At 38.8% G+C, this 16,942-nt stretch overlaps 3 protein-coding genes across 6 annotated transcripts; 2 read left to right on the forward strand and 1 right to left on the reverse strand.

Moving 5' to 3' along the window:
* Positions 1-279: 279 nt before the first annotated feature.
* LOC106162295 (uncharacterized) lies at positions 280-4,769 on the reverse strand. 3 transcript variants are annotated; one of them, XM_013539531.2, is made up of 6 exons: positions 4,637-4,769; positions 3,404-3,495; positions 3,094-3,191; positions 2,472-2,848; positions 1,184-1,285; positions 280-977 (listed from the first exon to the last, which is right to left on the reverse strand). In XM_013539531.2, exons 4-6 carry the CDS (start codon positions 2,533-2,535, stop codon positions 736-738), a joined length of 408 nt encoding a protein of 135 aa, XP_013394985.2. In that variant the 5' UTR covers positions 2,536-2,848; positions 3,094-3,191; positions 3,404-3,495; positions 4,637-4,769; the 3' UTR covers positions 280-735. The 3 variants fall into 3 exon arrangements, with proteins under 3 accessions (XP_013394985.2, XP_013394977.2, XP_013394996.2); XM_013539523.2 differs by lacking the exon at positions 3,094-3,191; XM_013539542.2 differs by lacking the exons at positions 3,094-3,191; positions 3,404-3,495; positions 4,637-4,769 and adding an exon at positions 2,941-3,061.
* Positions 4,669-11,519, forward strand: LOC106162260 (uncharacterized). Of its 2 annotated transcripts, none has more exons than XM_087001656.1 (11): positions 4,669-4,838; positions 5,805-5,966; positions 6,122-6,338; positions 6,617-6,690; positions 6,932-7,318; positions 8,310-8,524; positions 8,864-9,059; positions 9,231-9,405; positions 9,558-9,805; positions 10,315-10,495; positions 10,890-11,519. In XM_087001656.1, the coding sequence occupies exons 1-11, from the start codon at positions 4,775-4,777 to the stop codon at positions 11,335-11,337; spliced, it is 2,367 nt and encodes a 788-aa protein (XP_086857782.1). In that variant the 5' UTR covers positions 4,669-4,774; the 3' UTR covers positions 11,338-11,519. The 2 variants fall into 2 exon arrangements, with proteins under 2 accessions (XP_086857782.1, XP_013394936.2); XM_013539482.2 differs by having other exon boundaries at positions 6,932-7,300.
* Positions 11,520-11,695: 176 nt separating this feature from the next.
* Positions 11,696-15,273, forward strand: LOC106162286 (dehydrodolichyl diphosphate synthase complex subunit nus1). The gene is made up of 5 exons (XM_013539510.2): positions 11,696-12,808; positions 13,306-13,437; positions 13,805-13,963; positions 14,263-14,362; positions 14,722-15,273. Exons 1-5 carry the CDS (start codon positions 12,583-12,585, stop codon positions 14,810-14,812), a joined length of 708 nt encoding a protein of 235 aa, XP_013394964.2. The 5' UTR covers positions 11,696-12,582; the 3' UTR covers positions 14,813-15,273.
* Positions 15,274-16,942: the final 1,669 nt, after the last annotated feature.

Here is a 16,942-nt window from a genome sequence, read left to right on the forward strand (position 1 = left end):
TAAAAACACAGTGGGAGACAAATTAAAATTTCTCTTAGGCTATCCACTGTATTTACTGAGTTTTCACCTTTCAATTGTTACTGTAGGGTACGACCGCAGGCGCCATAGTTTTCATTCACTAATTACAACTGAAACTTTAATTTGGACTTGGCTTGTAAAGAGGGTCGTAAAAGTTACTGGAAATGCCTTTTCCATGTTGCTAATGCGTTCTTTTTTTATTCAAGCCCGTTTAAAACTCGGCTGAAAAGGGTAAAGTAACATATAACCAAACAACTAAGCTAACGTTCGTTGTATGTTGATTTCAATACTATAAAAAATTCGTGTCAAGTACGAGCCAAAATGTTAGTCCTGGCCTAAGAATGCAAAGACCTTGGAGCCATATACAAAAAGGGTTTCTGAGTTAGAAATCGTGATATTTTTCCATCTTCGTAGTTTTGTCTCCAGTTAAATCATTGAATGGTCAAATATTTGACGACGCAGGCCTGTGGCCAGAAGTCAGAAAGTGCTGTACATATGGTTCCTTGCCTTTGTTCCATACACATAATATAGTCTAAATAATAAATAAAGACTATTGCGACGTAACACAATATTGTTCCAACATATGACTATCTCGTTTACATCTAGAATAAAAATCAAAAATGTTTTACTGAAACAAGGACTCGCGTCAACGTGTGCTCACGTTGAATAATTACTGACTCAAAACCTGGTACAAGAATTTATATACACGAATGTTTGCTACTGCAGCCAGACGCGTCTCACCATCCAAGGGACAAAAACAAAGATAAATTGTGAGGCACCGAAATATGCTTGTTTTACAGCACTGTTACACATGTCTGCATTCTCGCAAAAGCAAATGTCCAGCTCTTCTGTCACCCCACCAATATGCGACACTCCTCGACAACCGGGGCCGGTGTCTATGCCAAGCGTCCTCAAGTACGCCTCTCCCATCGCTGTGACGCAGCGCTTGTAAACGATACCTGTGTTGAAAAAATCAGTGGATTAATAATGCATAGCCTGAAAATAGAGATTTGTAAATTATAAGAATATGATCATTTTCGCAGGGTGTTATCATAGACAAGATGATGATTATTTAAGTTTAAAATGGGAAAATAAAAACGTGATGTATTCTAAACGCTCAGCTGGAACTTGTTGCCGCAGCGCAACTATTGGAATTTAGACCTACCTTGTTTCAGGCTTTTTTGGCACTTGAGGCAACCTTCTTGTGCTGCTATTATTGCAGCGTCATTGTCACAGTCTCTGCACACGTAGCAGTCCATTGCCACGGCTGAAAATTGAGCAAAATATTACTTCTTCACATATTTTCCTCATTTTGTCATATAATCCTTTATGTAATACTTGTGCTCTCGTCGACAGATGCGAATTTGTGTCATTCAAAATGGGTGATACTCTTTTAATGTCTTTTTAAAAACATAAACATTTATTCAGTCAACCATGGTTCCTAGACCATGAAAGGAATTATCTGTTATTATTAAAGAAAATTAATGCAACAAAGTTCAAGGGAAGAGAATAACTCTTACGTGATAGTATTTAGCTGGAGTGCCACTTAATGTGTGCTGTTTAACATTAAAAAACAATTACGACAATCGACAAAATCAATTATTGAAGCTGTATATACACACACAATCCACATGGCTCTTTTCAACTGTTTTAGCTGTTTAATATTTGTTAATGGTTAGTCCAAGTCGAATGGGGTGAAAGTATTGTTCTCTCTGTTTGTAAAAAGAACACGATTGAACGCAAGTCATTTAGTGAGGACTAGTTCAATACATGTCAATGTAGAAGCTGACGTATGTCCTAAACTGGCAATAGGGCCTATATATAAATCAGTATCCTTCAAAACGTACAAATTAAGTACACTCCTTTTTTATGTTCCTGTACGGATATTCTTGGAATTTGTTTTTTTTCTAACTTTCACGTTTTTACCCCTTCTTCGACACATGACCCAAATATTACTTATCGGACTCGTGTTGGAATACAGGTAAATTACGCTACCACCCTGGCATATGTGTGCTACTATCTAGCATATGTGTATCAATACCATATTGGATGTAAAGGGCCCCGAATGTCCCATTCAGACCTCTTCAGCATGACTACATTAATTTATCAATCTTGACACAGTCATTGTGATGAAAATGGTGCCACGCCAGCCGAAAGCTTATGGAATTTCAAAATATTAACCAAATGTTGTCTAAATATGTAGTCTTTTAGGATGTCTGTCAGTGTCAGTAGGGATATTTAGCTCTTTCTGAACAGTTGAAATTGCACAGAGCTAGTGGTGCTGACATCTGTACTGCTACCGTTAATCCGAATCTAATCAACAGTAAAACACGGGTTGTGGGAAAACGTCAAAAAGACGTGCTTTCTGTTTAATTTTAAAGCATAGTGTGTGTGCGTGTGTTAATTGGTGTGCGTGCTGATGAGAGAGAGAGAGAGAGAGAGAGAATCCTTACTTGTATGAAATGCCGTAAGCACCGTCAAGTAAAAAACCAACTGTGTTTCTTGTCGCAAAGTCATGATTGAAACTTATAATACAGCATCGTCTTTAAACTGTGACTTTCACATCTGCTACGACAGTCAGGATGTCCTCATTTTGTAAGACATCTCAGTTATTAGTATATTCTTTTGCCAGTCTTCTTGTGGCGTATGTCACGGCAACTCCACAGGGATGTGACTGAATACAACCGGAGAGCTTACTATCCACTCTCAAATCACCGGGGTTGACGTGCGTAAAGCTAGCAAGATCTGCGCTTTTGTTAAAACAATGTCGTGAACATAAATCCCTTTTCTTATCGTCTGTGCTGACTGCCACAATTGTAATCGATTGCACCTAAATAACGGAACAAACAAAGTAAAATGTCAAACAACTATATTTATGATGCACAATAAAACTGAGTGTGGAACAAACAGACTTGGATTTACCTTTTTACTTGCTGATTAATGTTGATTTTTGAGAAATGTTTGTATTGTACATAGTCGAGCTGCTTGCAACCATCTTATAATAGGCAGCTTAATTTTGCCATGGTGAAAATTTTCAATAGATCACGTGAACTGGTCTCCCGCTTAGCTCCCAACCTGTTGGAGACATTAGAGCTAGTTAATGTTACGGATACTGGCGGTGTTGAATAAATCTTATCATTTCATTGCTTGCTTTCGAGATTTCAGGGGTCAGCCTGAACAAATAATGGCATAAAACTTATTATTATTTTAAAATTAAATAATAAGATATTCTGTCAGAATGTATTTTTTAAAAATTTTATAATAATTTGCAAAGTTATCAGTTCTTTCAAATAAAATTTAAAAAAAGAGAGAGATGCAACAGGCAGTAAAAAACTAAAAGTTAATCTGATCACATGTCGACACAGAAGGAAGTAGCTTTACTCACCTGGTTTGCATCTTGTCAGTGGAGCGTTACATGGTGCTTCTCCCCACTGCTGTACAGGCTTGAGCAGCCGCAGCCTGACAGACTCCATGTACCTTGTAAGTAACAGAACAGGGTTTTGCACTTTGCCAATACATAAATCTTGATTATTATGATTTATCAACCTGTTTACTTAACCTTTGAGGCATGAGGAGGTTTTTATGGAATCGGACATTTAATATCGCTGCCGAAGTTAACATTCTGATCTGCAGCCGGGTATCTGATCAGTTGTGGTTGTTGCGATATATGAACGAATGCAATAATAGCTGAGAATGTGTGCAAGATGGCGATGTCTCACTCATTGTTTTGTTTTGGGATGACTTTAGTAAAATATTCAAGATTTAATTAAAAAAATTGGTTTTAATAAATTTAATTTGTGTTTAGTCTGTAGTGAGTGTTTCAGACGTATAAAAGAGTTATTGGCAAGAACGACACAGACTTTCTATTTTTGTTTCACGTTTGAACAAGCTTCGCAAGCCCCTAATCCAGGCACTAAGCACTCCGACTACTGACTCTGGGAGTCTCATTACAGTCATTAACGTCTTTGTGAAGGGCTTCGTATATTGCACTGGTCGCACCTCACATAACCGTGAAGTAAGAGCACAATGAACGCATCACGGAGCAATGAAAGTGAACCAGTGATGTCATTTCAGTAGTTTTATCATTTATGTGCGTCCATTAAATTGTATATAGTTCGCATATTCCAGAAAACCACTAAATGGTCGAAACGGTCGATCTCAAGGAAATCTACCATTTAGCACAGATTTAGGCCATTTAATTATTGGTTTTCTGGAATATTGCCTAAACGTTTTCCTAAACGTGTTTGATCTGTCGGGCGGTGATGTCTGCAGAAAAGGGTCCAGGTGGCAACGATATTCCGCACTGGTATTTTTAAAAGACATCATTATTTTTCAGGTTGTTACGTGATTATTTCAAAATGGGATATGTGAGAGGGCGTCGGACTGTGCGGGAGCACTTGAAGCCGACACTGCCAAACTAAATGTTATAAACCAGCCAGGCTGTATCTTTCGTGACGTACTGTATAGCGGAAGGAACTCAAGATCACCAGTGAGCCAAAAGTAAAGATTGAAGCCAAGAGGAAGCCAATGTCAAATATTAGAAGAGTTTCATACCGTCTCACCGACAAATTCGCACCTAACGCGCCTTTCTTCTTCTGATGTGTTTTTCACTACTTACCAAGAACCCCAGATTTAGAAACACGAAAATCTCTGCGAACACTGTGACGTCGGCAGGGGCTTCCACCTCTGAGCGGATACATAAACAGACACGGTTCTTCTCAAGCATTCAAGACGGTGTTTCTGAAGAGGAATAAGCATGTGGATTCTTGCTTTACTAGCAAGTTGCTTGGCCTTGCGGTGCTCTGCACAGTTTGATACGGGTAAGATGTGGGGATTAGCGTGAATGTCGTGGATAAAGCTTTTCATTCTGGTATTGCATGCGTTTTATATGAGATCTGCATCTTTATTTTCAGTTTATATTATTTCAAATCAGAATTAAGTTGCAAGCACAGTGGTTGTCTTCCAGACAAATACTTTAGAGGATATTAAGAGTTTTAGATAATTATTATTAATTTCATTTTTATTTATGATTGTATATCATGCAGGTTAATATTCAGAAAGATGCCTTAGAACGACCACAGCTCTTGTTTACCGTTGTTTGTTGACCATGATTTGCACCGCGCGCGTTCTCGGACCTGTGTTCTTCAAATAATCAATTTATATCATAGCCATTATTAAGTTTGGTATATTCAGTCTCATAAAACAATATTTGATTGAAATAGCAATGCAGCGTGCATGCAAGTTTTTTCTTTGGATCGGATATGTGTTGTGCTGTGCTGCCGTTGTATTGTGCCTGGCAGCTTTTTTTCTGTCCTGGCACGCACTCACCGAGTGCTTCTATTCCAGTTGCTAGGATGTTTATTCGAGAAAATTGAAATGTGTTTCAGATTATAGCACTTGTTTTCAGCGGTGCATCCCATCCGTATTAAGCAATTTGTCCACAATTTGGGGCGGATGTTTAGGATACATTTCTGGCTTTCTGTTTCCCGAGCTCGGACATTTCCAAATGTAGGCCTACACATTTACGAATACGCGAAATTGCAAAGGGTGCAATTTGCAAAACTGCAATTTTGACTTTTACACCATGTTATATAACTAGTTTTACGTTTAGATTAGACATTGCCTTGAATGAGAATATCAGTGCTAGACTTTTGAGAAATTTCCAGATAGTCGCATCACCAAGTCAGATTAAATGCATGCACCATAGCAGCATTTTCTTGCCTCTGTGCTACTTTTCATATTTAAATAGCCAATATATTACAACAAACTTTGTATAATCATTTTAGAAAACGTGTATCAGTGTATTCCACTGGAAGCTCAGGAGGCGCTGTTTAACAAGACGCTGGCGGTGGAGAACGCTGATGATAATGGCAAGCCCCTGTACCAGCTTCTGTATGAAGACGAAAATAACCAGGGCAACACTTACGAACGTTTTCGTAAATACACCTGTACGTATATTACTGTGTTGTCGGACGCGTGTACACGTAATTGAATATATTGTTTAAAGTTTATCAAAGCATTTGATAGGGGGAAAACACGCTCTATGGATACATGACTTCTTGGGTTGTTTTTTATTTTTTCCTTTTTGTTACTTTCCCCACAGTGTACGTTGTTTCTAACCATGAGGCGTTTGCCAGCGTACTTATTCGGACTGAAGTGATTTCTGGAGATCCTTCATGCGATGCTGGACGTCTCCGGGGATCTCATTTGCTACAGGACTTCGAAGACTGTCCCTATGTATTGATAAACAAGGACACCCAAAGTAAAAGCAAAGTTGCTTTTCGATGGGTGGCCCCGAGATGTGGTTGCATTAAGATAAGGTGAGCTTAAGCAGAGCCATAATAGCACTGAACGAGAAGAAATATTTAATATTTACCGCCTTCGATGTCATTTCTAAAGTTACAAAATTTATTATAATTGTATATCACGTCCGAAAAAAATTTTTTTCTTGTGGGCGATATTTTTCTCGATTTATTCGGTTGAGTGTGCTTTTCAGGAAGACACATGAGAACGTTTTATTTTGGGTACGCATGTTGTTCTTGTAAATGGCACAATTAATAGAGGGCTTGATGTACATATGTGTTTTCTTCTTTTCCAGCGCTATTGTTGTTGGCAGTGAGAAGATAACATACAGAGATGGTGCTCTGACCAAATTCATCTGCGAAAGATCTGGTATCCATTGAACATATGTTGTGATTTCTATATACTGAGACGTTTTACAATGTTCATTTAGATTATATTAGATTTGATTAGTAACATTAAATCAAAATTTGTTGTTTCTATTTTTCTAAAAGTAATATGGCCTGTTTAAATCACTGGACTGTCTGTTAAGGTATTATGGAGTTTTTGTTCGTACAATATATCACTATTACCATTTATAATATATACTGTATTATATGTCCTAATTAAACAGACGAAAGTCCACAGGGAGAGGTTCCCGACGTATTTCCAGAAGAATTAGAAGTGGAAGTTCCAGAGGATTTAACAAGCGACCTACCCTTCAATCCTGTGGATCCGTTGGAACCTTCTAATGACCCATATGTACTGTCATTTAATGAAACCGAAGACCCATTTGAGCCCACTGAAGTCCCACCAGAAGAACCATTTGAGCCCACTGAAGACCCATTAGAAGAACCACTAGAACCAACCGGTTATCCACTTGAAGAGCCATTTAACCCCACTGAAAACCCACTACCTGAACCCACCGATGATCCATATGATGAACCATTTGAACCCACAGAAGATACATTTGAAGAACCAGTAGGACCCACTCAATACCCAGGTGATACGTTTATCAAAGGTGCTATTATTTCTGTGTGAAAATAGTTTAATTGGATCTCAGTTTTGATAGTCAAAAAATTTTCATTTATGATAGATCCAGATATTTGATTTACCCGTTAACTGTTTCGTCTGTTCACTCTGACAAACTTGGTCACAACTCATGACCACAACTTGTGACCAAGTCTGTCAGAGTCAACAGACGAAACATTCAACAGGTAAATCAAATATCTGGATCTATCATAGATGAAAACTTTTTGACTATGTTATTATTTCTGTTGGTTATAATTTCCTCTGTCTTCCCGAGATAAATAATAGAATACTAAACAAGTCGTATATATCCTTAAAAGGGATTAGGCATTATAATTGTGTGCAACTTATCCCAGATATTCCAGAATCTCCTTTGTTTCGCTATAAAACTTTCTACATCTTCCCTAACAAGCCCTTTGGAGCTGTCAAATATTAGATCACTATCTTCTGTATGATATTTTATTACAATTGCCAGGTATCTTGAACAGTGCACTAAATAAAGTCACGAGTATATATTATCTCTGAGTAGATTTTACCATTAGTTTGAATCTCTTCTGCACCCCTATCTGACAGTCAAGCGCACAATGCGAAAGCCAAACAACTCGACTTGCACATCAACAACAATATCCTTTTTTTTTTACTAAAAAAACATAAATCAAATCACTTTGATATGTTTACCAACTAAATTCAAATAATACGCAAATATCGCTACCTTTGCAGTCCTACCCCTAGCGAGGAAATTATCCAACAGAAGGTCGTATTTCTAAATCCCATGAGCAAAGTACTGAACAGACGTGGGCCTCTCAGAATACAATTGCTTTTTGTAAACGAATTTACGTAGGGAATAAGAAGTTTTTATCATTTAACTGACATTTCATCAACAGATAATCATAAAATGATGACAACATACCTACAGTGCTTCATCCATTGAAAAACAGGTATGAAATTAAATTGACGTTTATCCTCCAGTGTTCCATTTTTAGGTGCATTTTCTGAAGAGGGTTACGCCGATTGGCTTTACAAGATGCTGGAAAGACACAGGAGACAAAGACATGACGACAGATGGGCTTATCACGGTCGTCGCCCGCATCATCGAGGATGGGAGATGCAACATTATCACGGCTGGGGCCCAATGCATCACCGCCGTCATCCCTCTTTTGGGCATCCTGTTTATCGGCCTTGGTTACCTGCCCCTCCGGTGAATAGATAGAAATGAATAAGTTCATCTTGTAGTGTTTTTCGCTGCCATTTAAATCAAGAAACCGTAAATTTGGTATCGTTGCCATGTTGTTATACTTTTATCCAAACCAGGTAACTCATTAATAACAGATATCATTCGAATGTCACAGTTAAATTAAGTCACATAAGAAATTTGCAACATATTTATGTTCAGTTTATGTTTCCAGTTAGGTGCATGTGAACTAATTCCCCATTCTAAGAAAACTGATCCTATCTTCACACTGTCATTACCAGAGAACCAGTGCCAGTCTCCTGCAATAATTTGATATATACTGTATATGTATTTTTAATACTTTAGGTTGGCAATGCCCATCGTCCCCGTGGCAAACACATGGGCTTAAACCCATTCGACATAGGTGACGAAGACGACAAACCTTTTCCTGATGTGGATCCTCACTACGAGAGAGAAAACCGAGAACCGAGCGATCTTTCTGATCCTCTTTTTGATGAGGAAGTGGTGGATACCTTTACGCATCCCAGTCACCAACGTAAAGGTGAGTTAGCTTTAAGCACTTGAATATTTTTACATTTTTTATTCATTCGGTCACCGAATTTGTAGATAGCATTACAATGACGTTACCGTATCTTTGCAAGAACAAAATACCAACAAAAAGTGTTATATTGTTCACAAACCCAGATTGAATTTAGTCATTTTTTTTTTCAAGGAAATCTGATGACGAAGTGCTGCAATGCTGGATTCACATTTGCAAAGAAACTACCCCGTGGGCCAACGTTTCGGGCGTGTCTGTCAGGGGGTAAACATTTCGTGCGAGCAGTAAAGAGGCAGAAGCTGCTATGCCTGCATAAATTTGGTGCTTGCTGTATGCGCGGGGACAAAAGGTTAGGTTTTGTTAAAAAGGAATAAATTTTGTGTATTTCAAAATCCAAAACATCGCCGCCGAATACAATGTAACGCAAAGACGATGTACCTGTACTTAGAGGACTGATAAAAGCACTCACTCTTGATATTTAAAACATAATTACCTTTCCAGAATATCTACAGATGAGGACACTGATGTAATACATGAAGATGCAACCTTTACTGACGTAGACAAGAGGGTTGAGATAGACACTACTCATGGCCGCTTTGAGAATGTCCAGGAAAAGTACCCGGATTTGGTTAACGACGACCAGGAGACAGAATATAACCAGGATGAGGATGACGACAATGAGGAAGAAGAGGAGGACGACATAGACGAAGATGACGAACAAGATATGTTACCAGAACAGGGCCGTAAAGGTACGGAAATTGCTTAAATCTCGTTAATGAAGTGCTTCGTTTAAAAGGACACAGGTGCTAAATTGTTAATTCCAATTATTGGCTTTCCTCCAGAAAACTCAAGTCATCACGAGTGAATTCTATGAATATATTTTACCTTAAGTCCTACACAAAATTATTTAGATTACTTACTTAGAGGTTTTTTAAAGGGACAACAATTTCATTTTGACGGGAAAAGTGCTATAAAATGGGGTAAACAACAATTTCCCCATACTTACCAATGGTTAAAAACCCCGTTCTGTAATTCAATGTTAATTGATCGTTTTTTTTAACAGTTAGTTTTAGGATGGTGGCAAACAGTGATGGTTCACTATCTCGCCATATCCGTATATTATGATAAACCGCCGTTTTCGTGGTAAATGCAATTACATTTTTATATGTATTTATTGTGAAATTTTGAATCTCATACGAAGAGTCATCATCCTTGTAAGGGAATATAAAATGATATTTTGAAGCACGTTATATTTCAGATGACCTTCTGAAGAAGTGCTGCAAAGACGGATTTATATCTGGCAAAAGACCAGGCCGTGGACCAGTGGTCAGGGCTTGCGTGTCAGAGGGCCACAGATTTGTGCGAGAATGGAAGAAGCCGTGGCAGAGATTGTGCTTCAGAAAATTCAAAACTTGTTGCTTGATCGCCGCCAGAAAAAGGTGAGAATAAACGCACCCGCTTTACACTCACAAAATTACTATCTGTTCTTCTGGATATTAAAAACATTGCATTCCCAGAGATTTAGATCGATCCAGAAATTTAGATTTAGATCGACTTCACTCCCTGGGGGTTCACGCTAAATTGCAGTCAGCCGAGTTAATTACCCCCTTACAGCTTTAAGTAGGCGGGACAGACGCTTAAGCCGGCTAAGCTGACATTAATCTAGTGAGACTCCCCACAGGGATAGATCGATCTAAAATCTATGGGAATGGGGTCTAAAGACAACCATTGAATAGATTGCTATTTATCGTGCATCAAATTGAGTATATCATAACAGAATTATATCACAGTACGTGAAAAGATCAGTTAGAATTATTAACAATGTGGTTTTAGATCTCATCATCCCCGGAGACGACCTCATCATCGCAGAAGACCAGGCCCAAGACCACACCCGCGGCCACACCCTCGCCCACGTCCCACTCGAGAACCGCGTCCAACTCGTGTGCCTCGGCCGACAGATAGACCTCACCACCGCAACTACACCCACCGACCACACCACCGTAACCATACTACTCCTTTTCCAATGGAAACCACAGATACCGGCCGTTCTCAATATCGTCATCACACCACTCCGGTCCTCCTCCCCACAACTTTCCCCGCCCCGACAACAGAGCCCTCTGTCGGTAAAACTGTCTTCGTGGAAGATTTCGCCCCCATAGCCGACGAACAAGGTGATCCTGAGTACAATATAAGGAAGGATGATCAAGAACCAAAGAAATTATCCAACAAGTTGCGTCGTAAACTGAGGAGAAAGCTAAGAAAATTGAGGAAGATGCACTAAAAGGACATAAACAAGAAAAACGGAAAGCAATCCGATTAAAATGAAATGACTTTGAAAAGTTTTAAAATCCAACAGTTTCCGTTTTCGTGATGATTGTAGAAGTACAATGATTGACTGACGAACCCGCACGATTCATGCAACTTTTCCTCTTAATGGCTACAATAAAGACATGCAGAACGTTATTTAAGCGTCTATCGGTTTATTTCTGTTTAACAAGAAATTAAAAAGCAAAAAAATGAATTCAAATTATGGTCAAGTTATGAGGAGATTAAGTGTAAAAACGTTATGGTGTTGGGCCATGCGTTTCTTTGTATCATTGCAGTGCAAAGTATTGGTTATACATGATTCGCCACAGATATTGTGAAATTTAAAGATATATCAAATGTGACAGGGTTGAGATAAATTTGACAATTCTTAATATCCACAACAGACGTTCATAAATGTTTTTTGACACAAAAATGTGGTGAAAATTCCTGAAAAGTCACACTCTGTCCAGTTTTTAAGGCATCCTCGGACGGGTTCTTCCTATATTTTTTAAGAATTCTTTTTCCCAACCATAGTAGGTATGGGTCGTGGTCATCTTCAAGTTTATCCACGTAAGTTGACACGACGCGCTCCATCGGGTGTCTAACCATCATGAACTTCAGATAGTTCTGCATACGATATATCCTCCCGTACTCGTTGAACCTGGCAAAGGGGGTGGGTGACAAAGGAAAGAACCCTCATGTGAACATCTTCCTGCGATAGACTTATCGCTTCAGTGTAATTATAATTATGGGTCAAATAGAGAAGTAACTTTTTGCAGTTAGTACAGCCCACATGTATATGTTTTATGTAGATTATTATAAAGAAAAGAAAAGTACTGAGTGTGTTTGCTAAGTTTCAGTGCATTGTTTATGTATGTTTGTGTAAGCTTTGCTCAAATCGTATTTGTAGTAGGATTTATTATTAATGACCAATCAGATTTAAGTGATAGATACAATACGAGTCGCCGAGCTGTACGTGAAATATTACGGGTGTATTGGCGAGCCGCAGGCGAGTGCAACAGACCGTGGAACGCACTCGTACACGACGTGCTTGAATGTCGAATACAGCACGGCCGAGTCTTTTGTTCTACGCGCTAGCCGTGGTTTGAAGTATTTTCTCCGAAATTGATCCGGCCCTGTTTCCAATTGAGCTGTCTGTACGTCGAGGAATGGCTGCCGGTGGCCGTTCATAGATTTCATCTTTCGCTAACGTCTTAGTATGAATGTATTGTGGATCTGTAGCTGGATTAAACATGTTGCTAAACCATGGGCCCCTTTCAAGGGTAGAGACGTACAGTCATACGATTCCAAATCGTTGAAACGACTTCCAATTCACTTGGGTGTCATCATTCTAGAGGACAACATATCTTATATAGACATTGCAAACATGATTATATGGTGTATGACACTAGGTATATCATATATATCTGTTTATGATAGGAAAGGTGAGTACATTTAAGTGATGAGTAGTCACTTTTATGGCTTAAATTAATGCACAATTTTCGTCAAGTTGCTGACATGCACTGGTCTTATCATACAGATTAGATCATAAGCTACCTAACCCAGAGAGAAAGTAAAAGTACGATTTTGTATCTGTCACACATGCGGTACACAGCTGTAACGTACGAGACATGTGACTTCCAAATATAAAAGAGTTCCAGGCATAATGTTGCCGAACACGCCCCCAGTATGCCGCTGGTGGCTAGAGTCGGCTGATGTGGGTTATATATGAAATCGAGATCAGGCTGGCAATACCGAAATCTAGGACCTAGGGTAATTTTCTAGTGATCATCACCTAATATTTATTGATTAAGTATGATTCTAACATCCCAACTGGATTTATGACTAAAATTTTACGTTCATGGGTTAATATAGTCTTTTGCAAACTGCTTCTTTTAAATAAAGATCACTATTATTTACAAGTGTTGTCATTTGGCTCCAGGTGTAATCAGGCAAAACCAAAAACATTTAGCAGAAGAAATACACAAAAGGAAAGAAGAATTATATAAAAAACGACGAGAATCATTTAATATAAATGTATACAATGGACTGTATGATAGTTCGAAATATACAGGTGGGACAATTTGGAATTTGTACTGGAATCTTTTTTATGACTATTCTTGTAATACTTTATTTACAAAAGTCAGTGATTACTACAGTATATGCAAAAAGTAACCTGAAGTGACCTGCATGGTCACTAGTCAGTGAATGAATATTAGACTCAATGTAGTATACTTTTTTATTTCAAGCAAACACATATGCAGCCAAAGCAAATAAAAAAGGATAAAATTCCTTTTGGACTAGTTTTTTCTGTTTTTGACAATCATTTTTATATATTACTGTAGACTTAAAACTGGTCTATGATCCCAAAAGCTAAAGCTGCACTGCAAATGCTGTTTAAGTTCATCTTTATTTTGCTGTGAAATTTTCATTCATTAAAGGACCATCCAGTAGTAACAGCTCAGATGTTCAGCTGCTGTCTGAGGAGGACGGCCAGCTCAGTCTTGTTCAGGTAGCCAAAGAAATCAGCAAATCAGTGAAGGAGAAAAGATGGAAGGTAGAGGATGTATCCCTGCAAAATGTAGAAAATTACCTACTAGGTATTTTTTCTTTGGTGTTTTGATTTTTATTTTCAGTAAGGTAACAGAACGGAGCATGCCTTGGATTAACTATCTCTATTTCAATTTTAACATTTAAAATTGTTTTTTTACTTTTCTGCATATTATTTAATGTAAAAAATATTTTAATTGTTAGTTTAACAGCATATGTTTTGTACATGTAATTTCACTCTGTCATACTTTTCGATCTACTGTATCATATAAAGCATATATCAGAGAGACCTACACTGGTTCCAACTATGATTGACCTTTGTCAATATTTTCCTTATTTTTTGTTTCAGAAAAGTCACGTTTTCCAGACCCTGATCTAGTGATTAAATTTGGTGCTGCAGAATGTTTAATGGGATTTCTTCCATGGCAAATTCGTCTCACTGAGTTTTTGTAAGTTGTCATTTCTTGTTATGGAGATTATGAATTATTTGCTAGGTATACATTGCAGTTGCATTTGTATTATTATGTACTATTTCTATCATATGTGCAGTATTAGATACATAATTTATTCACTAGATCAATGCTTTGTATTTGATCATGGAGAGAGATTCCAAAACCCATGACTTTGGATATAACCACAACGTATAATTCCTTTTGGAACAAGGGATCTACAGAATATATGGCATCACACTTAAAAGACATTTTGATCATGTTTTCAATGCAAGAATTGACCTTTTGCACATATTGATTCAATATGGTGTATGCTCTATGTTGACATTTCTGATGATGTTTCTGCTGCTCTATTTCAGTGTAAGTCCTTCCCACAGAGGTCTCTCCTATAAGACATTCCTATTCCTGTTACAAGACTATGGGAACACACGGCAGCGGTTTGGGAAGTGACGGCCATCACATTGTCACAACTCCTGTGTGTATGTTTACAGATACAATGAATAGTATATTATATCAAGTCTGAATACTCCAGAATGTAATGTGAATCTTGAAAGATTACATTTTGAAGGATAATAGTGATAATGTTTGAGGTACAGATATTTTTTGTGTATTCTTTTAAGAATAATGCATTATTAAAATGATGCAGGTTATTTACACACTGTGCACAACTGCAAATACTAAGAAAGGATTTATATTTTGAATTATACATTTCATTAAGCCCAATGGTCATATAGAAACATTTGTACAGGTTTACATCGATCTGATCTGTGTTTTGAACATGTAGGTTCATTCCTTATTTGGATCTTATTGACATCATCATGGTGTTTCTTTATACAGTCTGGAGAGCTTTGTCCAGTAAGTTCACTTGATATGTATTATTTTATGAAGTATCCCAAAACGTTATCAAGAAATAAAAATTATCGCTTATACAATGGCATCAAATCCGAATGAAGAGGAAAAGGTTTAACACTGAGGAGGAATCGGGACTGTATTAAAATGCCCGTTGCAACTATGAGAGCTGTTTTTATCTTGTAACGGTTAATGAATGTTTGACGGATAGACCTCACCACCACAACTGTACCCACCGACCACACCACCGTAACTGTACCCACCGACCACACCACCACAACTGTACCCACCGACCACACCACCGTAACTGTACCCACCGACCACACCACCGTAACTGTACCCACCGACCACACCACCGTAACTGTACCCACCGACCACACCACCGTAACTGTACCCACCGACCACACCACCGTAACTGTACCCACCGACCACACCACCGTAACTGTACCCACCGACCACACCACCACAACTGTACCCACCGACCACACCACCGTAACTGTACCCACCGACCACACCACCGTAACTGTACCCACCGACCACACCACCACAACTGTACCCACCGACCACACCACCGTAACTGTAACTGCAACACATGCTATATATTAAAGTAGATCAGAGTAATGTGTGCAGTGAGATGTGTTCACGTGTCACATGACTTGCCCTACAGGTATATATTTGAACTCCCGCTCTGACATTCCATTCAGTTTAGCGACACGGTCTCCCCGGACCATATTCAGGCCTTCCCAACTACCAGACTCGGCACCTACGGGTCCAGTATAAACCGGTTTATCAGACCACACTACCCGTTTTCAAGGTGTGTGTCAGATCGCATTACAGAGTATCAGCCACCACACCGATTTTGCCTGGTGCGCGATGTGATAGCAATGATCCTAAGCGGGGTTGGAAAGTAGTGCATCTCATCTAGATTCATGCGCTGCTGCAATTTTCTCTGTTTATGCTCAAATCTGACAGTACCGCAATTTTTAACATAAAATTTAGGTTAGGACATAGCCATTGATGTTTTGTAAATAAGAACTTGCAAACGTATATATTAATTTAGAAAAGTAGACCTAATTTTGATAGCAGAAGCATATTCTGTCGGGGGTTAAATATTTTCGTGACTACCGGGATGGACGAGATTGAGGGCAGGGGTAATCCTAGAGAGAGGTGAGAAACGTCCATTGTTCTCGTCAGCGAGGCTGTCCTTTTTCAGGGTTTGTACGCACGGACAGAAAACTTAAGTATTGTGGGAACGTTACTAATGAAGCCACTGGTAGTACTAGTAGATATCAGCCTGTAGTCTTGAACAAGCGCCTCGATGACGAGTGAACAGTTGTCAAAAACAAAAGACCCAGGTGTGGTAGTTCAACTACTGTTGATGCGTGCCGCAACGACCAAACCTAATTGCTCCTCAAGGTCACAAAACAATAACCGGTACTGACGGCTAGGCTCGTCTTAATCATATAAGTAGCGCGTTTCCACCCCCTGATTGAGGGAGTCGTCTGTTGTATTCATGCGACTCCTACTTGACGAAAACGAGGCGCGATACCCGGATGACAGGTAGGCTTACAGAATTTGTGATAGGGTATGATACTCTTTTATGCGATCTGACACACACCTTGAAAACGGGTAGTGTGGTCAGATATACCGGTTTATTCTGGACCCGTAGGTGCCGAGTCTGGTAGTTGGGAAGGCCTGATATTGTTTTACGCTTTTAAATCAGTTTTTATT

The sequence above is a fragment of the Lingula anatina genome, chromosome 1 (genome assembly GCF_051362555.1).
Source record: "Lingula anatina isolate TDL-2025a chromosome 1, LinAna3.0, whole genome shotgun sequence".
NCBI classification, from domain to species: domain Eukaryota; kingdom Metazoa; phylum Brachiopoda; class Lingulata; order Lingulida; family Lingulidae; genus Lingula; species Lingula anatina.